General features: G+C 54.1%; 1 protein-coding gene across 1 annotated transcript in view; it reads left to right on the top strand.

Annotated features, from left to right (window-relative positions):
- PTPRT (protein tyrosine phosphatase, receptor type, T) overlaps positions 1–23637 on the top strand; it is a 617594-nt gene extending 593957 nt beyond the window's left edge. The window contains exons 23-31 of the mRNA XM_004687014.2: positions 2184–2338; positions 2585–2720; positions 3857–4006; positions 5293–5466; positions 8844–8975; positions 18841–18966; positions 19775–19938; positions 22362–22497; positions 22836–23637. Coding sequence (XP_004687071.1) covers positions 2184–2338; positions 2585–2720; positions 3857–4006; positions 5293–5466; positions 8844–8975; positions 18841–18966; positions 19775–19938; positions 22362–22497; positions 22836–22889 — 1227 coding nt within the window. The 3' untranslated portion in view covers positions 22890–23637. The remainder of the gene's footprint in view (positions 1–2183; positions 2339–2584; positions 2721–3856; positions 4007–5292; positions 5467–8843; positions 8976–18840; positions 18967–19774; positions 19939–22361; positions 22498–22835) is intronic.
- The last annotated feature ends 355 nt before the right edge of the window (positions 23638–23992 follow it).

Below are 23992 nucleotides of genomic sequence, written 5' to 3'. Positions count from 1 at the left end.
AAGGTTCTCTGCCTCTGCTCTGCCCCAACTGAGTCAGGGTTCCCGACAGAGCCAAGGTGGGGCTGTGGCTGCCTGGGCTGCTGTGTTGAGAGCTCTGAGGAGGGGGATGGAGCAGACAGGGCAGTTCTGAGGAAGGAGCTAAGCGAGCCTTGGCCCAACCCAGGGCCTGCTCTGGCCAGGCCTGCGCCAGAGAGCTGATCACTTCTTGAGGCAAAGGAGTCTCCTGGGCCTCTCTAGGACAGACCATCATCTTGGTTTGCCCAAGACCCTCCTGGAGGGCAAGTCCCAGGGCGTCCTTGGACCCCCCTAGAGGGCAAGTCCCAGGGAGTCCTTGGAAATATCGCATTTCCAAGCAAGCTGCCAGAGTCGGGGGGCCACCACCATAAGGCTCCTCTGAGTTGGAGGGTGCCAGCTGTCACCCCATACTCAGGAGAGGCAGAGCCTGTGTGCTTCATCTCTGAAGATGGGGTAACTGACATCTGTCTGCAGCCTGCACTCAGAGCAGCTGGGGGATGGGTGCAGTAGCCCAGGAAAGGGCACCTGACTGGACACCCCAGTATCCTCCATCCAGCTCCCCAGCACAAACCCCTGGTCCACACAGCCGCCAGTGTGATCCTCCTAAGATGCAAATCCGATGGTGGCGCCTTCCCCTTGTGGACAGCCAGCTGCAACCTCCCTCAAGCTCCCAGAGCTTTGGGGATCAAGTCCAAAGGCCTTAAAGTGGGGCTCAAGGCCTTCCAGGACCCAGCACCCACCCATCTTCCCACCCCCCCCCTGCCCATTCTTGCATGTCTCCCACTTTCCTCTGGAGCTGCTCTGAGCTGTGTTGTGAATCTGTGCATGCACCCTGCTTGTCTTATCTCCCTGCCTTTACCCAGGCGCCCTCCCTGGCTAGGGATCCCTCCATTTTTCAACTGGGTGATATTCAGGCATCAGTGAGTCATAGTGATTAGGAGTGCAGACTGTGGAGCCAGGCAGCCAGGGTTCAATTTGTGACTTTACAACTTGCTAGTTTTGTGACCTTGGGCATGTTACCCAGCCTTCCTTAGCCTCGGTTTCTTCATCCATAAAAAGGAGATAAAAAAAAAAAAGGAGATAAAATATGAGAATGAGTAGGGACTTTTATATTTCCCTACATCAAAGTGTTTGAAAGAGCAATGGGCACATAGTCAAAACTCAGGTCAGATGCCACCTCGACCAGGAAGCCCTCTCTGATTTCTCCTCCCTCCCCCCATCCGCATTTAGCTGACATTTCCTGATGCACTTTAATAGAAATATTCACTTGGAAGCCAAGCTCTCATACTTGACCAGCTCATAGCAGAGCTGTTCCAGAGACAGGGACTGTGGCTTTCATTTCCACCTTCGTAAGACCTAAAAGACTGGGCACAAACCACCCTGGTGAATATTATTTTAATGAAAGAATGAATAATCACTCTTCCTGTATAATGTCTCTAAATATCTGCAAGAGATTGCTAAGTAAAAGGAAGCAAAGGAAGGGGACATGGGCTGCGTAAAGGTTCAGAGGTGTGACCTGATCTACGGAATAGTCAGGAAGCCACCCTTTGGCCTGGAACCCGTCTACGTGAGGGGTGGGAGGGGGAAACGAGCATGTTCAGCCCTAGCCTTCACCATTCCCCAGTGAGAGAAGCTCGGTTTTTATGTTATATATCTTATAATTCTAAATAAGAATCTAATTAATAAAAAAGCCTGCTCCTCTATTTTTAATTTGAAAGTCACAGAGACTATCATAGAAGAAGCTAAGAAATGAGGAACCAAGATTCAATCTTTTAAAAGACTTTGCATTCCACTGGGAACCACGTGAACTTGGTCTTTAAAACATTTCTCTGAATTCCTTCCATTATATATAAGTTCCATGAGAAACTTGTCAAAAGAGTGTCCTCTGGCAAAAGTGGGGGTGTTAACATGCCCCCAGTGGAATTCAGATCATACATCAGCACAAAGGCTCTGAGAAGTCCTGCGGTGACACAGTCTCTTTACTGCCTCACCTTCCGAAGTTCCCAGCTGTCAAAGATCACAGAGTCACTCCCTGTAGTAACACCTGTTGACCCTCGAGGGCCTCGTCTTCCCTGACAGCAGGGGCGATGGGGGGGCTGGCTCCCAGTGGGTCTCGGGTGGGTCCTGTGGGCAGCAGCTGGAGGAACAGAGGCCCGTTACCTCCTCAGAAAGGCTACCACGAGATCCGGGAGCTCCGCCTCTTCCACTTCACCAGCTGGCCCGACCATGGCGTTCCCTGCTATGCCACTGGCCTCCTGGGCTTCGTTCGCCAGGTCAAGTTCCTCAACCCCCCTGAGGCTGGGCCCATCGTGGTCCACTGCAGGTAAGTGACGGGCCTCCCCTCTAAGTAGCAGAGAAGTGTGAGCACAAGAAAAATAAGCCAGTCCCCAAAGGCAAGCATTCTTCTCCCATTTTACAAGAGGAGGCTGAGATTCGAAGTTAGTCACTAGGAATCACCCAGCAGCGTTGACCTCGGCAGGGTCTGTGGGGACGGGGCTGAATGGGAGGGGCCTCCCCAGGGCTGGTCCTGCCCCAAGTTCCCTAACATAGACCGCTGTCCCCTCTTCAGTGCTGGAGCTGGGCGAACAGGCTGCTTCATTGCCATCGACACCATGCTCGACATGGCTGAGAACGAAGGGGTGGTGGACATTTTCAACTGTGTGCGGGAACTTCGTGCCCAAAGAGTCAACCTGGTACAAACAGAGGTGAGTCTCAGAGGACTGAGCCCACGGCCAGCTGCAGCCCTAGTCAAGGGAAAGCATGAAGGCTGTCGGGAAGGCAGCCCGGAGAAAGGGGTCATGGGAGAAATAGGAGCAAGTGAATTTGTGGCTTGAATGGTGGGGCCAGCCTGGAGTCTGGGTGTCCCTGCCAATCCTCAGGGCCCATGGTGCAGGCATTTCAGCCAGTGACAAGAGGAGCCTTCTCTGAGAGCATGTGAGCATAGACTGAAAGACAGCTTTAAATGGGGGATGGAGAGAGAGAGCTGGCACTTACTGGACACTCCCACGGACAGGCTCTGCCCTAGTCGGGGCAGGAGCAGACTAACCCACAATGTTTTGAGCTCTTGAACCAGGTCCTGGGAATTCCAGAGATTTGGTCCTTGGTAGACAAGGTATTGTTTCTGCTGTTCCCACAATGCCCTGGGGTAACTCCTACCAGAGCCCCCTTTACAGATGAAGATTCACGGAAATTCCCAGCATCTCCCACGGGCAGGTGATGGTAGAGCCTGGTCCGTGTGACAAGGACAGTCTCCTTCCCGGAACCCCGCGCTCCCAGCCGGTGACCGTGTGTGCCTGCCCTAATCCTCAAAGTCATGGTTTGCTGTTCCCATAGCAAGCCCATCTTTGGGTTCTAGTGAACGTGCGCGGGCCCGGCAGATGAGCAAATTCAGCCGTCACTAACCCTGCAAAGGGGTCCGTTGTGTGGAGGTGGATGAAAGCAGACTCTTGGGGCTCCCAGGACAGCGTACAGATGCGGGGTCCCATGCCATATAGCTGACACTGACATGATGCTCTGAACCGATGTTACTTACGTCCACGTGTATTAAATAATAAACCACATAAAATGTTTTAAATCAACTGTGAGGAAGGAGCAAAGAAAAGTGAAAGCTGAGAGAGCCTGGGCAAGACACACGTGTCCCAATGGCTGCGAGTCCCCCGAGTTTTCACTTTTAGCAGCTTGTGCTCACTTCAGTCATCTGCTAGGGACCAGCTCAGCCCTCACTAGGAAATGTGGAAACTGGGCCCTGCGGGTGGCAGGCCAGAGAGCAGTGATTCTGCGGCCAGCCACGCGCTACCCAGGTAGGGGCTGGAGGCTGAGGCCCTGGCGCTCCCCCCCACAGGAGCAGTACGTGTTCGTGCATGATGCCATCCTGGAGGCCTGCCTGTGCGGCAACACCGCCATCCCCGTGTGCGAGTTCCGCTCCCTCTACTACAACATCAGCAGGCTGGACCCCCAGACCAACTCCAGCCAGATCAAAGATGAGTTTCAGGTATGCACAGATCCCGGGGCCCAACCGGCTCTAGGGGCGGGACGTGGGGGTGGGGACAGGGCTCTCGGGGGAGCCACAGGGTCTGTCCGCTCTGGCGTCTGCAGCTCCAGCAGCCGCGGATGCGTCACCCGGGGAGGCCCATGGCTGTGAGGCCCCACTGGTCACTCACGCCTTGATGGCAGACCCTTTGTCGTGATGATTGTGGTTTTGAATGGAAGGCTGACCAGGTTGTGGATAGAGACACATAGATGTGAATTTCATGCTCCTGTGTCAGCTCCTCCCTGCTCAAAAGCGGGGTCCAAAGACAGCTCGTTTCACCTGGTGATGTTAGAAATACAGAACCGTAGGCCTCACCCACACCTACTGCTGCTGCTTCCAGTGCCGTCTGGGTGTCTGTGTGCACGTGAAACCCTGAGAGGCACCTCCCTATGGCAGGTCCGGGCCTCGGAGCCCTGTGGTCAGAATGTGGGTGACTTTGGCCTGGAGGGCGAGGCATCAGTCACTAAGGCAAGGCCAGAGTCCAGCCCATGGTCCCAAGGCCTGTGTCTGGCTCATACCCAGGCGCCAGGAGCTGGGACCAGGCAAGAGGGCACACGGGAGCTTCGGGACTTGAAGGCCAAAGGCTGGGGCTGTCACTCCTTGCGCAGGTACCAGCCAGCCAATCCCACGGCACCCTTCTAACAGTCTGCTGACTCAGGGGAGGACGGGACACGCCTCGGGGGTGCTCGGAGCATCTAGTGCAGCAGCTGGCCCCACCCTGGCGAGGGCACAGAGGCCACAGAATGCAGCCCTGAGACCTCCCTGACTTACGGACCTTCCCTGGGGGTCTCCAGTCTCAGGATCATCCTGAGCAACCTACCTACCCATCCCTCCATCCCCAGTCAGCTTTGTCTCTGAAATAGGTGCTGGTAGGATCATTTCCCTCACTCCATACACGTCCTGTTTATACTCCTGATGGCTTCCCGAGCTCCAAGTCCCCCATGACTCCTGGCTGGCCCAGCCCTGAACGCAGCACTTAGCTCAAAGCGCTGGCATGCTGTACCCATACCTGAGTGTGGCGGCCCCCCTTCTTCTGGACCTTTTGGGGGCCTCACAGCTCTGCCCACAGGCTCTCAGCTCACAGGACTCCTGGAGCAGCCAGGGAGGTGAGGGGAGAGCAAGTTCTGGGGATGGGGCCAGAGGGCTCGACTTGCAGAGAGAAGGGCGGGGTTAGCGAGAGTTCAAACATCAGTCTCTTCTGGCCAACCAGCTAAGCGGTCCCTATCAGTCCATGTTGTTCCCCACAGACCCTCAACATCGTGACCCCCCGTGTCAGGCCTGAGGACTGCAGCATCGGGCTCCTGCCCCGGAACCACGATAAGAACCGGAGCATGGACGTCCTGCCCCTGGACCGCTGTCTGCCCTTTCTCATCTCTGTGGATGGCGAGTCCAGCAACTACATCAATGCAGCACTCATGGATGTAAGCACGGCTTGGCCAGGGAGGGCTCCCGGCTCAGTGCGGGCCTGAGGAGCTTGTTCCCAGGCTCTGACCCCAGCCTGGGCGGCCTCTCCGTGCCTATCACGGTCCCCAGCACCTGTCCTCCCCTGCAGGCTCAGACCAACCAAACCTATTTGCAAGCGGTGCTCATGGCTCTTTTGCTCCCAGAAAGCCTAGTCAGAAAGGCCAGAAGCTGGAAATTCTCCCTGATGCCACCAGGAGACTATGGGGCTGCACAGCCCCTCCCCTGCTGTCTAGAGGGCTGACTCGGCCCTTGTGCGGTCCGGAGCACCCTGCAGGCCAGGCTGGCCTGGGCCCTGGCAGCACTGGTGCCACATCAGAATTCTGTCCCCAGGAGCCCACACGCGTCTCAGAGGCAGCAGTGGCGATGGCGCCCGGTGGGCGCTCAGTTAATGACGATGGCTGAGTGGCGGGCGTGGGAGCAGAGTGTGTTCCCCACCACTCTGCAGAGACTCCACCCCCCCAGTTTGTCAGCACCAGGCCCACCCCAGACCTGCCAGACCAAGCGTGGGGTTCAGCGGTCCCAGGGACATGTGACTTTACGCTGCTTCTGGTTGTCATCCTCCAGCTCTGCAGTGCAGAGGTATTTGCACAGGAAGCAGCCCTGGTCATCCAGACTCATCTATCACCTTGTAGCAGAGGAAATAGAGGCCAGAGAGGGAAAGAGACTCACTCGCCATCAAGTGAGAGCTTGCGGCACAGCCAGAATCCAGAGCTCCTGGCTCAGACTCTTGATTTCTTTCCTTGGGCCTCCTGCAGCGGGCTCCCCCCAGTGAAGTGTAGCCATGTGCCCCTGAGGCTTTGGGTCTGATTTCGAATGAGCCCCACGAGCCCCCTCCTCAGACATGTCTGAGGTCACATCCATCCGGCCGCTTTGGCCTCCCTTCTCCCCCAGAGCAAGCAGGCGCACGGGTGTGCGCACCTGGTGCAAGGTCAGCTACCTCTGACCTCTGACCCTTCTGAGATTTTGTCCCCCAGTGCCGTGTTGGAGGCCGACAGGTGATGAGAGGTCAGTGCCTGTCTCAGCTCAGCGGGGACCTGCCCTGGCCTCTGCCCACAGTATGTCATCCTTGGGAATCTTGGCTCCGGAAGCGGAGCTTCTTGTCCTGCTCAAATCAAAATGCTGGAGGTGGAGAGGAGGCCTCTGGCTTTGATGCAGGGTCAGTGGGAGTGGGGGTGACTGGCAGGGTTTGGGGTGCACTCATTCTTCCAAGCTCCTCCCAGCTGTGTTTCTACTTGTCCCAACTCCTCTCCCCACCTCCCTCTTCCACACCAGGATCAAACCAGCTCCTGGCCTCTGCTTAGTAGGTTAGATGCCGCCTGCAGTCAGATGCTTTCTGCCAGTTCTGCTGCTGATTGTATTCTCTCTGTCCACAGGGCATTTCTCTTGTGAGCCATCACTGAAGCCTTTGCCTTTCTTACACACACACACAAAAAGTCCTTATCTGTATTCCAACTCAGTCTGTGCATTATCTGGTAACCATAGCAGCTTTGCTCCTAGCAGAAAAATATGAAGTCCTCTGGGTTAATTTTTAATGTTTCCCCTGGTAAAGGATGATGTTATCCATGAAATGGATTGCCGGCTGATCCCTGAAACCCGGCAGGAGCACGGATCTCGAACATATTTTCAGATAAGGCTTTGTCAGGCATGCTGGCCTAATAGAGCATTTATCACAGAGACAGGAAAAGGGAGAGAAAACTAACATTCACCGAGTGTTGGGCGCCATGTCAGGCCCTGACTTACACTGTGTTGCTCTCATTCACTGGTATCATCTCCATTTTCTAGCTGAGGCACAGAAGGGGGTGTTTCTCCATGGTTATCTCCAGATCAGCCAGCTCAGAAAAGGAGTCGGGGTCTGGACGCCAGGCGTTTCGACTCTTAAAACCTAGACGCTTGTCCTCATCTGCACAGGACTCAAAGATCTGCTTTTGCAACTGGAGTTTGGCTTTCAGGGAAAGGAGACATTCTGGCCTCTACCTCCCTCCTCTGACCATCACTTTGGCCTGGGAAGACCCTGGAGACAGAATCCCCATTCACATGCACACCCACAGAGCAGGGGCTTGGGTGGTTGGCTGGTTGGGTGGCCATAGGCACTGGGGTCTTCTTGGCAGGCGGTGTCAAGGTCTTCACCCAGCTTGAAGGGTCCTACACCCCTTTTCCGTCCCACCTTCGTGCTGACGTGCACCACCACTGGAAAAGCCGTGGTTTCCATAGGAGCCATCTTCCAAGGAAGCTTTTCGAGAAGAGGGGCTGTTTCCCGGGTTTCCCAAACCGCTAACAGAGAGAAGCAGCCCCAGCGTTTTCCAAGCCCCTGTCACAGCTCCCTGCAACTAACAGGCTCAGTCTAAGCCTCTGATGTGGTCCAGACCCGCACAGGCCCCCAAGCCCCCCATGACTCAGCCTTAGTGTAGTCATTTGTCTGCTGGAGGTTCTGTGCCCCACTGTGTGCCAGCCACGTGCTGGTGCTGGGGACGAGGAAGCCAGGTGGGGATGTCTCCAAGGCCACCTGGGCTCCCGGTTTGGTGGCTGGTCTTTTCACCACATCTCATTCCATGCTTTGAAGTTACAGTTCCCAGTTTCAGATGAAGAATCTAGAGAGATGCGATCACTTTCCAGTGCCTAGCCCAGGTTTGGGGGAGGGCGGGCCCATCACTGCTACTGAAGCTCGAAAGAAAGAACCGTTGAATAAATGGATGGGCAGGCGGGCATGTGAGTGTGGATGGCGGAGCGTGGCAGATGGGTGGGTGAGAACGTGGAGATGTTCGGCTGGCTTATAGCCTTCCAGTGGCAAAAATGAGCTTGAACCACGGGGCTGCCTGACTCCCAAACGCGGCCCCTTCCACAGTCCCAGCTTAGGTTCACAGAGTCTGTCTTCAAACAGATTCATTAGCCCTCACTCAAGGCTCAGGACAGGAGTCCCTCCTCCAGAGGCTGTGCTCAGGCTGAGCTGGGCCCTCTCTGGCATCGAGGGTGCAGGGACACAGAACACCCCTCTATCCCAGGAGGTGTTGTGGTCTGTAGAGCCGCAATCAGCATCCCAAATCTTTCACTATGTGTTGTGATGATAACTATTTGCAGAGCTCCGAGACATAGTTTATTTGAATAATCCCCATCTGAGTGACACTTTCCTAATGAAATGTCTTATTTTGGAGGAGAATGAGTTCATGATGAGAAGGTCCCCTTTGCCGCCAGGGCACCCAGAATGACAGGACAGGCAGGTGCCGTGTGTCATCGATTTGGCAGCTGGAGGGGCCTCTGGCAGCCGGCCAGGCCCCATCATCTTCAGAACGTCGCTGACGGACGTGTATTTTAGGAAGCCGTGTTGTTCCTTTGTCAGAGCCACAAGCAGCCTGCCGCCTTCGTGGTCACCCAGCACCCGCTACCCAACACCGTGGCGGACTTCTGGAGGCTGGTGTTCGACTATAACTGCTCCTCCGTGGTGATGCTGAACGAGATGGACACTGCCCAGGTAGGAGAGGGCCTGGCGCCGCCCTGGGTGCTGGGGTGCGTCCAGGCAGCAGGATGGGAGCTGGAGAAGGAGCCCTGAGAAGGCAGCTTGGCCTCCGCCCACGCTTCTGCCCCCTGCCAGGCACTGTCTGCCTGTGAGCTGCAAGCACCTGCACTCTGCTGCCCACAGAGGCCAGGAGGGACCTCCCCCGGGCACCGCTGGCCTCAGCTGGCATTGATGCCCCTGTGGGCCTTGTGATAGCCCTCCCGGCACCAGACTCAGCTGCCCTGTCCCCCGCAGTGGGGGGCTGGAGCTCTTGCTCTGAATCCTGTGACGCTCACAGTGCCGGAGGCCCCCTTTCCTAGCTCTGATCTCTCCAGCCCTGCACACTGTCCTGGTGCCTGGTTGCAGGGACCCGGCCTGCCTCCTCTGTGTGCCCCTGTGCGGGCAGAGCCGGGGCTTGGGCCTGGAGCCCTTTGCCCGCCAGCCACGCCCGCCCTGACTTCACAGAAGAGCCTTGCAGCAGGTCTCATTCCTGCACCCCCAAGTGTGACAGCTGCAAGCATCCTGTGCGCCCAGCACATGCACCCCCACAGTCACGGGGCAGTTTCTGGTGTGCTCACCCCCTTGACAGTCAGCTATGCTGGGGTGGAAGTGAGACGGGCCTTTTGGGTTTTTGCAAAGCAATCCCGTCAGTGTCTTGAAGGGAACTCAAAGGAACACGTTCCTGTGTGAGTGCCGGCCTTGTGCGGGAATTGGGAAATAGATCTGAGCCGTGGTCTCAGCACTCCGGGAGCTCGCAGGCCTGCTACAGAGACAGATGAGCTAAGTGTCCCAACCCCGTACACGGTACTATAATAGAGGTCAGCGGCAAAGTGCTGTGCTGGCCCGGAGCAGGGAGCAATTAATTCAGCCCCGAGGGTGAGGGAAGACTTCAAAGAGAAGGTGACTTTGGCCTTGAAGAAGACAGTAGAAATTTGGGTGTGTGGAGGATGAAGGAGCCAAAAAAAAGCAACCCAAGCAGAGGGAACAGTGGCGTGAAGGCTGGGTGGGCTGGGTGCAGGCTTGTCTGCAGAATAGCCCCAGATTCAGGGTGCTGGGTGTCAGGGGTGCCAGGAGAAGAGGCAGCTCACACTGGAAATGCACAGGACATTTTGCAGGGGCTGCCCATGCGGGCTGATGGGTGGGCCCTCGCCTGCTGCACAATACCTGTCGGACTTTTACTTTGTAGGCAACAGAATCCTTTGACCCAAAGCTTCCAACAAGCCAGTGTGTGAAACCAGTATGACCGAGAACTATCACAAAGCCGGGGTGGGGACTGGGTGCTCCACAACCCTGGTCACTTAGCATCTCCTGGGGCCCCATGGAGAGTCAGCCACCCTGGAGACCTTTGTGGAACCCTTGGGGTTCCTCGGAGCATGGTTCAGGAACACTTGCCAGGCAGGGAGCAGAGACACTGGCAAGTTTCACAGTGGGTGGCATAGCCAGCGTTCTGTAGGAAGCTGAGCAGGGGGCAAGTGAGGAGGAAGAGCTTTAGGGAAAACCTGGCAGCCCTGAGACTGAGAACATTGCAAATGTGCAGAAAATAAAGGTGATGATCTGGTCGAGGAGATGACCAGGAGGCAGGAGAGTGGAGGTCAGAAGCAAAAAGCTTTCCTGGAGTTGAAGTCTCCGGTAGCGGCAACGGGATGTGGAGGTGAATGAGAAGTCGAGGCTGGTGGCTGGGCACTCCCTGGGCAGTCAGTTGTCTGGGGTGGGACTGGCAGCTGGGCGTGGGAGAGGAAGCCAGAAGGCAGGTTGGGGGGGGGGTGACACTACTGCAACTTGGGGTGTGCAGTGAGACCCCACTGGGGAGCTCCATTCATTCTTTCCACCTTGTTTGTTGTGTGTCTGCGCTTGGCCAGAAGCTAGTCTAGGTCTTGGACATCACTGAACAAGACACAGAAAGCAAAGCAAATGATTCTCATCTCCCGTGCAACTTCCGTTGTATCATGGGGGGACAGCACACGTCCTGTGATTACGGACCGCATGTTAGAGGTGACGAGGGTGTGGAAAAGGGATAATGGCGAGCAGGGCAAGGAAGGGTGAAGACTGGTATGGGCCTGGGATGCCACCCTGTTCCTTTGCTTGAGAAAGTAAGATAGCGGACTCTGCCCAGGAGTGAAATAGAGCCTGAAAAAGCCCATTTGGTTGTCCCTTTTTGCAAAACCAGAGCTCAGACACAGAGATGGTGTTTCAAAGACCCTCCCTTGGGGACATACACAGAAGCAAGGGTCAAGGTCGTTGGCTAGAGCGCCCCTTCCGGTATGGGCTGGGGTGAAGGAAGATCTTTTGGCCCCAGATGTTGGTACAACTTTTGGGAATCGATGCTCTAAATGCAAAAACATCAGGCTTAGAAGTGCCCGAGGTTGGCTGCTATATGCAGCTGGCACGCATCCCCTGAAATCTGCAGATGAATAGAGCACTTATTGATATAAATATCATCACCGCAACAGCTGGGCGCCTCGCGAAAATAAACAGTGCCACTGTGTGCGCATCAGAAGAGCCGCCCTGGGCACCTGGAGAGGCGGCTCTTTGAAGCGGCATCAGCATTTGTCTGCCAGTTTGCCTATGCCAGGCAGCCATAGCTGCAGCCAGCCCAGAGACACGGACAGTCTGATTAAGTCCCAAGCACCCCCAAATCGCTCCCAAGGGCGCCAGTGCACAGCCTGCACTTAGAGTAGGGATTTGGGTTTGGTTCAGGTTAGCGCAGGACCATGTAATTTGTAGCAAAGTGCAGTGAACAGAGAGTGAGAGATTGCCAAGTGCTTTCTTTTCTTGCCCTGCTGGCCAAAGCTGTCTGCCTCTACTCAGAACCCAGTACTTCTTCACTCAACCAGCCACCTCCAGCCAAAGACAGCCTTCCAATCTCTGTAGTGACTGCTGTTCAGAGGTAGCTGGGAGCAGTGGGAGGCTCAAGACAAAGACCCTCATTGGAACATAGAGATTTTTCTAGCGCTTTTGGATTCCAGAGACCTGTGGTCAGATTAGTCAAGCCCAAATCCTTGCTCTTCAACATTCAGCAAATGGCTGTGGTTTAACAACACCAATGGCATTGACAAGATCTCAAGCTTTGCGGACTCTGCGGTTAGACCAGAGCCCCTGGGGAGCAGGCACCAGAAAGCCCTCTGTGGTCAGCTCAGGAGGCCCTCAAGGTCAGCCACGGAGTTGTCTCCGGCAGGTGGAATCACGACCTCCCAAATGTCTACATCCTGATTCCAGGGCCTGTAAATGTGTCCTCTCACATAGCAAAAGGGCTTTGCTGATCCTGAGGCCTGTGGGTTGATCTGGGCTCTGTAGGTGGACACAAACATCCTATGTAAGGGGAAGCAGGGGGATGAGGGTGTGATGCCAGGTGACAGAGGAAGCAGAAATTGGAGTAACAGGAACACAAGTCAGAGAATACTGGCAGCCTCTAGAAACTGGAAAAGGTGAAGAGAGCGTTCTCACCTCGACACTCTGGAAAAGGATGCAGATAGCTCTGCTGACATCTTAAGCCTAACCCCTTAATATTCACTTCAATCTTCTGACCTCCAGAAGATCAATTTGTGTTGTATGAAGCCACAAAATATGTGTTAATTTGGTACAGCTGTTATAAGAAACTCAGACAGGCAGTAAACCTGAAAACAGAAATCCAGACCTAGAAGCTAATAGGAGCGGAGAAAAATCAGAGAAAAATCACAAAAATGGCCAGAATCGGCACTGGTGTTAGACTAGAGCTGTGTTTGGGCTGGAGGAGTTCACATTCGAATCATGTCCCTGAGGAGCCATGAGGGAGCAGAGCCAGAGAGCCAAGGGGAAGGAGGATGCCCACTCGCTCACCGCAGGAGGCTTCCTGTGAAAGGTCAAGGTGTATACTTACTGGGCCACATTCGATCACTCAGTCGTCAGCAAACACCAGGGTGGGTTCTTGGGACTTAGACGTAGCAAAATGGAAGAGGCACAGCCATCTACCCTGTCCCCATGGGGCAGACATGCTGGTGAGATAATACCCTCTTCGCAGACCATATTTGACGTGGACAGGGTGGGTTCATCTTTGACTAGAGCCATCTGACCAGGACCCTGGAGTGGTAGGAATAAGCTGGCCCAGAAGCAGAAGTGGAGAGAGCAGGTGTCCGCAGCCTGTGACATTGGTCTGTGGACAGCTGCGGAGGAATCTAGGAGGTGACCACTGCTCACCATCCCTCTAGCCTGGAGCTAGGTGTCGGGGTCATTGAAGCCAGCGCCCATTCTTCTGTCTTCCTACATAAGTGCCAAGCCTTCAGAATAGGGGATTATTCCGAATAATAGGGAATATTCTCTCCAAGTATTCTACCAGCCGCGTTGGCGTGACCTCTGAGTTTCTTCATACTTGCCGTTCATTGCGGGGAATATCCATTTCTTTGCTTAAATCTTAGGGATATGATCATCTCAAGTGTTCTCTAGACCTTTCGGTATTTCCCATTTTCCCTCTGTGGATATACTATTTTGAGGTATTTTATTTCCCCAACTATGTATATTTACTAATTAATAATGAGTTAACTTTCTCGTATTTTTTCCACAAATTCACTGCTATGATGAACTTCTGATCATCAGGGCAGAGCAAAGCTAACACAGAAGATGCTCTGATTGTAACCCTAAGTTAGAAGCTGGGTGACCCCGCTCCAGGGGAGCAGTGCAGCCTCCACCCACCCCAGTCCCCGGTGCCTTATAAAAACTTTGGAGAGCGCTCGGTGGTTTCTGCCACCTTCTCGGGCCCCCAACCCCTTGGAAACCACGGATCCGTGAGGGTCATGACCCTCATGGTGCAGGTCAGGTCCAGAAGCTGAGGCCCAGGCAAGAGGCGGGATCTTCCCACACTCCCACAGCCTGTCACGGATTCAGGCCCAGGGCCTCCTGCCAGGGAGGAGGCCACCTTTCTGCCGCCATTTGAGAAACAAGATTCCCACAGCCTGCCTGAGAAGCACAGGCTGCTGCTGGGGCTGGTCTGTGGAGCAGGAAGGATTGTGCTTTTGTTGAAACGAACAAGCATTTGTTGTGTAAAAGCTGGGTCTCCCACTTCTGGAAGTGAGAGAGCCAAGCGTTTTGTCCTCTCAGGAGAAAAGTGGGGGTGATGTTTCGGAGATGCCTTTTCCTGTCATTGTGTCTGCAGGGCAAATAACAAGTATTGATGTCCCCACTTTCATCTCAGCTTGTGAAAACACAGCTTCATGTGTTAGTAAAATAGGGGCACAGGACTGAAATGCAAGGCCGGGATTCCTGCCTCAACCTCACTGGAGAGTGGGGTCACAGTGGAGCCAGGAGTCCAGGGTGAGGAGCCCTGAGATCTCCCTCAGCGTACTTGATGTACTGGTTGACACTCATTCCTCAACCTGTCCAAGTCTCAGTATTAAATTTGCGTAACCCAACATCAGCCAAATTCATGCTGTCTTTGCAGATATAAATAAAAATGGGTTCTGTGTCCTGTTCCCCAGCCCATGGGAAAGTGCACTGTCCACGCCCAATCTGGGGATTGTAAGGGAGCCCTGTTTTCACTTCCAAGTTCCAGCTCAAGCTTTCACGGATCCATAGGGGATCCCGCCCCAGCAAATCCCAGAACTGAAGGTGGAAATCTCCCTCCTCCTGACCTCTGGGGGTGGCATCATAACAACCTCTCTCCCCGACCCTGCTGTTGCCTAGCCACGCTCCTCTCTCTGCCTCTCCTCCTATGCCCCTTTGCATCTCTGCCAGGCCTGTCCCGAAACGTGTTGCTTTCCTAAGCTGCACCATTGATTCCTTTAACATCTCTTGCCAAAACCTGTCTTCTGCCCACCCCACCCTCTTCTGCAGACTGTCTCCTAGACTACCCTCTCGCCCTTGCCACAACACACCTGGTTACAGGCATCCCGAGCATAAGTTTCCACCATGACATGGAGATGGCATCGTTCGCCTCCTGGGCCATCAAGGGGATAAACTGAGGCTCGGTGTGGGGCGCCTGGCTCCAGCACGCACACCTTCCCCACTGTGTCCCCTCAGTCTGTTCCTTAACCTGCCCCAGTAGTAAGGCCAATGTGAAGGCCATGTCTTTGCCTCTTTATGGAATCAGTGCGAGAGGGTTTTATAATCACCGATTGGAATTTTAAAAACCAATTCAGATGACATCGTTTTCTCAAAAAATACTACCTTGCTTCACCTTCAGGTGATCTGGGAGGCGCCCCCTTTCCCCTGGCCCCCCAGCCATGGATCAAGGGACCTTGACCGAATCAGGCTGTCTGAACTGTGCTACCTTCAACTTTACTCTTTTATCAACATACTTTTAATTAACAAAGTTATAACTAAGGTGCACTGAAATGCACTTTGAAGTTTCTTCCAAAAATGAGCCCATATGGTAGTTCCCACTCAGCTCATCAGAGCGTGTTTATTCCAGTGACTAACAAGCTTTCTGACTCCATCAGCAAGGAAAGATGTGCAACAGTGACGCGCCCTCCATTTGTTGTATTTTGAGTGTGAACTTGGAGCCCAAGGACACCTTTGGCCCAAGCAGCCTCGGGGCTCACTGGGTGGAGTAACATGGAGCAGCTGTTCCAGACCCACCACAGGGGCTTCATGGCTCTCTCTTGGTCTCGCTTGTGCTGACGATACACAGCAAAGGGGCTTCTGTCTCCCAGAAGCAGCCGGGCCATTTAAAATCATCGGCAACAGCCAGGCCGGCTTCCCGCACGGTGTCCTCCAGGCTGGCCTGGGTGTCAGCAGTGGCTAACCCCCCTCTCCACACCCCAGAAAACAAGGCCCCTCCCCAGACTGTCGGACTAGGAGTAGGTGAAGCAAGGACAGGCCTGGATCCAGGTTCTAAAGCCCTTTGGGTCTGGCTTGTTCTTAGAGACGTCCCTGCGAGGTTTCATCTGAGAAACACCAAAGTAGCATCAGGGAATCTGGGCCCCAGCTCAGCTGAGTGCTTATGAGCCAACTAGGCTTCCTTGAACCCACGTCCACGGCTTCCAGAAACATAAGGCCCTGCCCCCAAGATTTCCATTAACTGCTGGTTTTGGGGCACACCCGGCCGACTCCTCACTCACACCTGTGGTCTCGCCCCAAGATGGCATCAGCCCTGGAGCCAAACTCAGTTCCTCGCTCTCGCTCCTGCTTCCGCTCTGCTCCAGACTTTCCTCTTGGCTTCCTCACTGCTGTCCCGCTGGCCCAGCTGGATCAGCGTGGTGTCCAGGGCTTGGGGAACCGGCAGGTGCCTGGCAGCTCCGAGAGCTAATGGCCTGCACGTCACTGGCCAGACGGGCCCTCGAGGTTGCTAGTGTGATCTCCCAGCATTAGGGAGCACAAGCGAAAGGATGACTGTGATTTAGGATTAGAAGAACCCTGCGACCTTCCTCAGCCCTCTGGGCCTGTGACCTGGAAAATCAAATGCAGAGAAGTGTCCCGAAATAGGAGTCTTGTGTGAGGCATGGTAGAACCCATTAGCTTGAGAAATTGGTCTGGAAATCTTATTAAAAGAGACAAATCATTCTGCATTCTCTCCAGACTGAAAATATTGGGGGTAATAGACTTTCCCTGATGCCTCGGACCCATGTCCCTCGTGTCAGGATCACAGCCAGCCCCTGCCGAGGCAGGTGATAAAGGCAATTATTTTTTTTTTAATGGGCAGTTCTGATTAATTCTGATGTCTCTCGCCAGCCCCGGACTTATCTGTGCTAGCTCCTTATTACTGTGAAGGTTGCCAAGCAGAAGAGCCAATGGCAAAGAGAAATGAAGTTCAATTTGTGGATTTGTCATTACTGTTCAGTTCAGCAGACGGTTGTCCAGTCGTGGGGACCCCTGTGCAGCCCCCCACCAGGCGCTCGCATTCACGCACACACATTAGCTGAGCGCGCAAGCATCCGCTGCCTCACGCAGCTTTCCCCTGCACTTCTTTGCTATTTTTGAGTTCTGATAAGAATCCTTCCAATGTATATTTTGGCTGTCATGATTGTAGCGCTTATTTCTTTGTGGGCCCTGACAATTTCAGTAATAATATGCATTTCTGGGATTCGGTGTATGTGGTACCACCCTGGCTCGGAGCTACGAGCATGAGTCACAAGCATTATCTGCTCTGTCCTCAGAACAAATCCACAGGAAAGGGGGTGACAAGCTTTCAGTGTGAAGAACCAAAAAGGAAATAGTTAGGGCTTCGCAAACTGGGTGGTGGTTGTCACTGCTCAACTCTGCCCTGGTCGCGGGAAAGCAGCGCCAGACAATTTAGGAGTGAATGTCTGGCTGCGTTTTCAATAAACCTTTATTGACAAAGTAGGCAGCCCTCAGACTTGGTCTGTGTGCCTAAGGCTGCTGAAAGTGAATGATGTTACCGCACCGCTGGAATTTGGGCTCCACAGGTTGGAAAGTGGGAGACAGATTTTTCTCTCTTCTACAGCCTCCCTGCTCCCTGCTCTTCCTTCCTGGTTCCACTTCTGGTGGAAAGACATCTTCCAGGGTGAATTGACAAAGGGGAGCGTGATTGTTTTCTTGGAAATCCTGCTTCTCGGCCGCCATGAAGGCCACTGAGTTCCCATAGGTCACCTCTAGGTCTTTGACTGAAATCTGGGGGTACACATAGCAGGCCCAAGTGGTGAGACATTCAATCCCAAGCTGCTCCCCGAGCCATGGTGGGTCTTTGTAAACCCCAGCTGCACCTTCTGGACACCCCTAGGAGGAGGGCCTAGCACATGGCCTCTCTATCCTTGTTGGGGTGGTCCTGAGCCTGCAATCAACATATTGTCAATTCAACATTAGCTCTCCTCTGCACCCCAACTCTGGGTCCCAGAGCCCTGGACAGGATCCATTCCACACCCTTTGGGCAACAGGAATTTACCTGAGCAAGCCTGCACTCTCTGCGCTCCTGCCACCTACCCCATAGTCTCTCCCTGACTAAAGTCTGTAGCGGTTCATCAGTTCCCCTTCATGATAATACCCAGAGACTTAAGGAACAATCTGTGATCTTAGGCCAGAGCTTCTCAGTCTGTGTGCTATGGCATTCAGTGCCGGATTGCTGCAGAGAAAGGTACTCACGCATTAACGGGTGCCCAGCCCACCTCAGCCTCCATTCGCGAGATGCCATGACAACTCCCAGTGTAACAACCCAAATGTCTGCAGACATGGTCAAACGTCCACAGACTGACTACACCACACGGGTGAGGACCCTGCCTTAGACTGAGGGATAACTATTGTTGCTTATGCTCAGCTGTGCATTCTAATTCCTACTTCCAAAAAAAATAATAATAATAGGGAAAATCACAAGCCAGATCCTCAGTAACAGGCCATATTCTCTCTGGTGCAAGGAAATGTAATGACCCCACTTGACATGTGAGAAAACTGACACTTGTGAGACACAGACAGCGAACAGCAAAGCCTGGATTGGGACCTAAGGTTACTTGATGCCAAAGTGTGTGTGTGTGTGTGTGTGTGTGTGTGTGTGTGTGTTTATGTATCATGAGACAAACACAGTGGAGGTCTTCCTGGAATGAGGAAAAGTTACCATGACTTGTATTAATGAAAAGAAAACGAGAGGTTGTACTTTCCCCTCCCTAAGAATGTTCTGTCCACACCCAAGTGTAGTGTTCCACAGTAGGTATTATTCTGCCCAGTTTCCAGGTAAGCAACCTGAGACCCAGCCTCTGTGGATTGAAATGCACAGAGCAAAGACTTTGAAGCCCAATGTCTATGTATTCAGAGCTTGGATTTTCCAACAGCTGAAAAACTGGGTGGTGGCTGCCCACAGGGGCCACGGAGGCTTATTTCCTACATAGAGCTCTACCTTTCCAGCAAGTGTGTCCTGCAGGTGGGAGAGAGAGGCCACTGTGGCCTCTGCCCTTGGCCTCTGCCGTGACCACCTCTCTTGCCCTAGCTCTGTATGCAGTACTGGCCCGAGAAGACGTCGGGATGCTACGGGCCCATCCAGGTGGAGTTCGTCTCTGCAGACATTGATGAGGACATCATCCACAGAATATTCCGCATCTGCAACATGGCTCGGGTAAGTGGACGGCTGCCATTGCTCCCCTCTCCCCAAGCAGATGGAGGGTCCTGCTTGCCAGCAAGTGTGTGCGTCTGCTCTCCCGATAATCTCGTCCTGGGGGAGGCGGTGCCATGGCTGATTCCAGCTCCCGAGCCAGCAATGGCTGCAACACTCGGATGCGTCAGAAGACGCCCCACCAGCCATCTGCCTGTTCCCTAACGCTTGCCGTAGACAAAACATATAGCTAAAACTTCTCAGAAGTCAGCACCTCTCCACTGGGTCCCATTGTTTAGCCTTCGTCTTTGACTGCATCCAGTAAGGTTTTGGGCTAGATCCTGGGAAAACCGAGATGGGAAGGAATTTGGAAAGGAGATTCACTGGCCAGGTGGGGGATGGCATGAGGGGAGCATGGAGGGAGAAGGAACAGTTAGTAACTCTGAGTGGCAGCTAACCAAGCAGCTTTCTTGGGAAAGCAGGAGCAACAGGCCTGAGTCCCTGCCTACCTCTGTGAAGGCGAATATGATGTGGTACATGGAGGACTTCGGGGAGGGAGATGAACTCTACCCAGTAGTCAGGGAAAGCTTTTCTAGAGAAAGGGACTGTGGGGTTGGGATTTAAAGACTGAGTAGTTGTTTTCCAGGTAGAGAAGGAATGTCCGCAGTCAAGGCAGGAGAAGCAGCATGCAGAGGCCTAGAGGCGGGTCTGTCGCTGTCCCACGGGCACTTGGCTTAGCCCGTGTAGTCGGCCATCTGCTGCTGTTGCTGCAGCCCAAGGTTCTGGAGCCTTCCATCCCCGCCAAACCACCCTAATGGCCCTCTGCTCTCAGCCCCAGGATGGGTATCGCATAGTCCAGCATCTGCAGTACATCGGCTGGCCCGCCTACCGGGACACACCACCCTCCAAGCGCTCTCTGCTCAAGGTGGTGCGGCGGCTGGAGAAGTGGCAAGAGCAGTACGATGGCCGGGAGGGACGTACCGTGGTCCACTGCCTGTGAGTACCGGGAGGGTGCCAGGGCAGCGTGGTGGACAGGCCATCCGGGAACCCCACCGGCTGCAGAGAGCACCTTCCTTGGAGGCCAAAGTGTATGTCTTCAAGGAATAAAGCCTGTTGCCCTGAACTGTTGTTTTATAACCAGTCACAGACACAAATCCTGGAGGACTTTCCATAAATGCAGGGGTGAAGAGGAGTACTGGGGGAGTCTTCATGTGCCCTACTGTTTTTTGTTAAGATTTTATTTTTGCATAGAAGAGCTGGGGTGTAGGCCAGAGGTGCCTGGGTGAGAGGATTCACCAGCCGGAGTGGGGAGCAGAACAGGTAGATCTCAGCAGCAGGTGAGACAGGAGAGGTCTGCCATTCATGTGGGTCAGCTCCCTGGCCAGGGATTGAAGTCAGGCCAAGGCGGAGATAGTGCTGAGCCTTAACCACCAGGGAGGCCCCAGCCCCACTAATCTTAAGAAAGCTTAGGGAGATGGGGGCTCCAGTGACTAGATACTCCTGTTGTTTCCTGAAGGAAAAAAGAGGAAAAGGAAATACACTAATTCAAAGAGTTTAATGTCATTTTAATGAATGAATGTCTACTTCACAGAGGGAATGAGCTATCAGGTGATGAGAAAACAGAGGCAGAGGCACAGGACAGGGAGGGGTCGGGCCATGATTGAGCGGAGCCGTCATTTGAATCCGAGCATTTGTGCTGTCTATTAATCCCATGTACTCTGAGGAAAACCACAGGACTCGCCTGCTGGCTGCTCGGCCATCTCCCATCTTATACTACTATTGGGAGGGTGGGGGGGGAGAATGTGAGAGCCAGGGATAGGCCCCATGGAGGGGCCCTGGGAGCAGGCTTTCCCTGGCTTGAGCCAGCCATGTCATCACTTCCTTTCCTGGGTGAATGGAGCTGGTTCCGCTGGCCACAGACTGGGCTGAGCCAGCACCCCCAGTCAGACGGACCCTGAGGCCACTTGCAGGGTGGGCATCAAGACCCTTCGAGGACAATGGCCGACAAACTGTCAGCAGGGGAGAAAGAAGAAATCATCACTGAATTTGGTGAATCTCGATTTTGTCATCTGTCCAAGGGGTGTGTTGACTTAGATCTTCACACTATGGTGCTGTTGCCTGAATAGAAAATATGACTCCTGAACAAATTCTTTAATGTGACCTTTATTCACTAAAGATCATTGAGCATTCTATTGAGTTTTTTTTTTTAATATTTTTATTGGTGTCTTTGGCTCACAGCACTGTATATTTTAGGGTCATATGTTCATGCTACCTGCACATCTCTCTCCCAAGCATTGATGATCATTCATCATAGTTCATGGGACACCCCCCCCCCAAACACCCCCTTCTGTCTATACCTCCCTACTCGTTGGTAAAATGAGGTTTCCTTGAGTATATATGCAAAGCATTATTAAAGTGACACCCCAGATTCATTTAAAAGCAATTTATGGGACCTAATGGTTGTGTAATTAAACAGTGTTACGTATCCCTTTTGAAGTGCTGTGACTACTACTTAGCTAATTAAGTACATGTGGCCCTACTGAGCTTGATATTCAAGTCCTGCCAATCTTGTTTAAAGCTCTAGCTCCTTAAGGGGTATTACAAACCAGACTCAGTCGGGAGCTTCCCCGGTGGCCTAGGGGGTTAAGGCTTCAGTGCTATCACTGCTACGGCCAGAGTTCGAGGCCCCCTCTAGGCCTGGGAGGTTAACCACCTATAGTGCAGCAGGCCAGTATTTCCGTCTGCTGCGTGCGTGCGTGGGGCGTGCGTGCGTGCGTGGGGCGTGCGTGCGTGCGTGGGGCGTGCGTGCGTGCGTGGGGCGGAGATGCACAACAAGCCCGCCCTGCCTCAAGAAACATCTGGACATTTGCCTCCAGACTTCGGTTAGCCACAGGCCATTACATGAAATCATTAGTTGCTCTTGGCAACATGCCCAGGAGTTTCAAGTCAGGCAGATTCCTAAGGGAGGCTGTCGAGGCGGTTGCAAGGGTATTTCCTTGAAGATGACTTCTGACTTTCTATGGACCAGAGGAAGGAACGGTACAGCCCCTACCTGGAGCCTGTATCCCTCTTTTCCGGAATCTTGCTAAGTCAGGCTCTGCCTGCTTGGGGCTGGGCTGGGTTCGGGTTCCTATGCCATGGTGGTGGTGTGGATTCACAGAACCAAGGAAACCCTCACACTAAGGAAGCTCTCAGAGATCACCATTATGTGGGTGAGCTGGGGGGAGCTGGGGGGCGCAGACAAAGTGTCGTCCAAGGTCCATGGTGCTGACTGAGAACACGCTAAACCATCACTTGTGACCCAGGACCCCGGCTCCCCGCTCCTTCTTTGGAGTGCCAGAAGCAGCTGCACTGGAGTCAGAGGCTGTACTGGAGTCAGAGGCCACTCTGGAATCTGACGCTCTGTCCTCTGTGTCTAGAAACGGGGGAGGCCGCAGCGGGACCTTCTGTGCCATCTGCAGCGTATGTGAGATGATCCAGCAGCAAAACATCATCGACGTGTTCCACATCGTGAAAACACTGCGCAACAACAAGGCCAACATGGTGGAGACCCTGGTGAGTGCCCGAGGGGGCGCTGAGTGTTCGCGGGCCTGAAGGGAGCCGGTTACGGTTTGAGAAGCCCAAGTGCTCAAAACAGTAAAAGGAGGAAGTGTGACTTCAGCTAGGCAGCCACAAAGTTTTGGGTGAATTCGGGTTCTGCAGGGGCAGAGCCTTGAAGGGTTCGCTCATACGGGTCATTGCATGGGAAAGTTTACACTGACTGGTAGACAACTTGCAAAGACACCCCACCACTACCACCACCACCGTACTAGCTGTCAACTAAATGCATTTTTCATTCCTTTCCAACTCTCCCTTGTCCCCCCCACCCTTCCTCTCTGCTTTCCCCCTCTCAGGAACAGTATAAATTTGTATATGAAGTGGCACTGGAATATTTAAGCTCCTTTTAGCCCAGAGGGACAGGGAACCTGCCAGAGTCCAGAGACGGCCACACCCTCTTTTCCGTGAATGGCAGCGATGGGGCCGGGGGCTGAGATGACGCCTGCCCAACTCCGAGAAGACTGGTGGTCTGAGGTGGGCTCTGCACCTCGAGGACTCTCCTGTAGCTGTGGGAGATGCTGTTCTACAACACCCAGGCTTCCCTGCCACACCAAGAGGCCACAGCCCCCGACCCCAGCAGAAACGCACCCACAGCAAGCCCCTGGATTCTTTGGTCCCCAGAACTCTGCCTTTTGCCCTTTCTCAAGTTTGTGAATCTCCTGGCAAGTCAGCTGTGTGGGTGCTGGGGAGTCACAGGCTCGGGGGCACGTCCCCTCCCCACTTCGTGGGAGTGGAGGGAATGTGCATTCTTCTCCTCCCAGCTGTCGTGGGAATGATTTGGCTCTTGGGGGCGATGCTCTGCTGCCCCCTACAATCTCCTTCAGGGACCCCTGGCCCTGGACAACTGCCTGTCTGGATCAGTGTGACCTTGGGGTGCGCCTGAGACCACAGCAGAGGCCCCCTCCCCCACCTCCCCTGCATGGGGCTTGGCCCACTACCACGCTACACCCCTGCTCAGGCCTGGGTCTCGACCCTCTGCCTTTCGCTGGCCAGCCCACAGTGCCCATGCGCTCTTCAGTAGGCTTGACTTTGCTTTCCTGTGGACAGTGGGAGGGGCTGGAACTGCAAAACACTCGGCTGTCCCCTGAGCCCCCCCATACCCGCCTTTGTGAACAGGGAGGCCGGGCCTTGGCTGACTGTGTCTCCTGGGTGGTGGCTTCCTTAGGGAGAAGAGAAGATTTGGTTATTTCCAAAAGGGTCTGCGAAAAACTTTCCTGGGGGGGGGGGTAAAATCTTAGTCTCTGTGTCAGAACAAAAGTGGGCAGGAAGTTGGAACGTGTAGCTAGCAGACAAACCTCATGATGGCACAGCCGGCAGGTGGGGCAGAGGCCGGCTCGTCTGGAGCTGGTCCTTCAAGCTCCGCATCAACTGTGCGTCATCTGGGTCTTCAGGTGCCAATCTAGAGAAACCCAGGTGCCACCTCCCAGGGGCCACCACGGGCCCTGTTTTGGTT

The sequence above is a fragment of the Condylura cristata genome, unplaced genomic scaffold (genome assembly GCF_000260355.1).
Source record: "Condylura cristata isolate star-nosed mole 26May11 unplaced genomic scaffold, ConCri1.0 scaffold00022, whole genome shotgun sequence".
Classification (NCBI taxonomy): Eukaryota; Metazoa; Chordata; class Mammalia; order Eulipotyphla; family Talpidae; genus Condylura; species Condylura cristata.
Note: the sequence above shows the minus strand (reverse complement) of the source record. Positions and strands in the feature narration are given on the sequence as shown.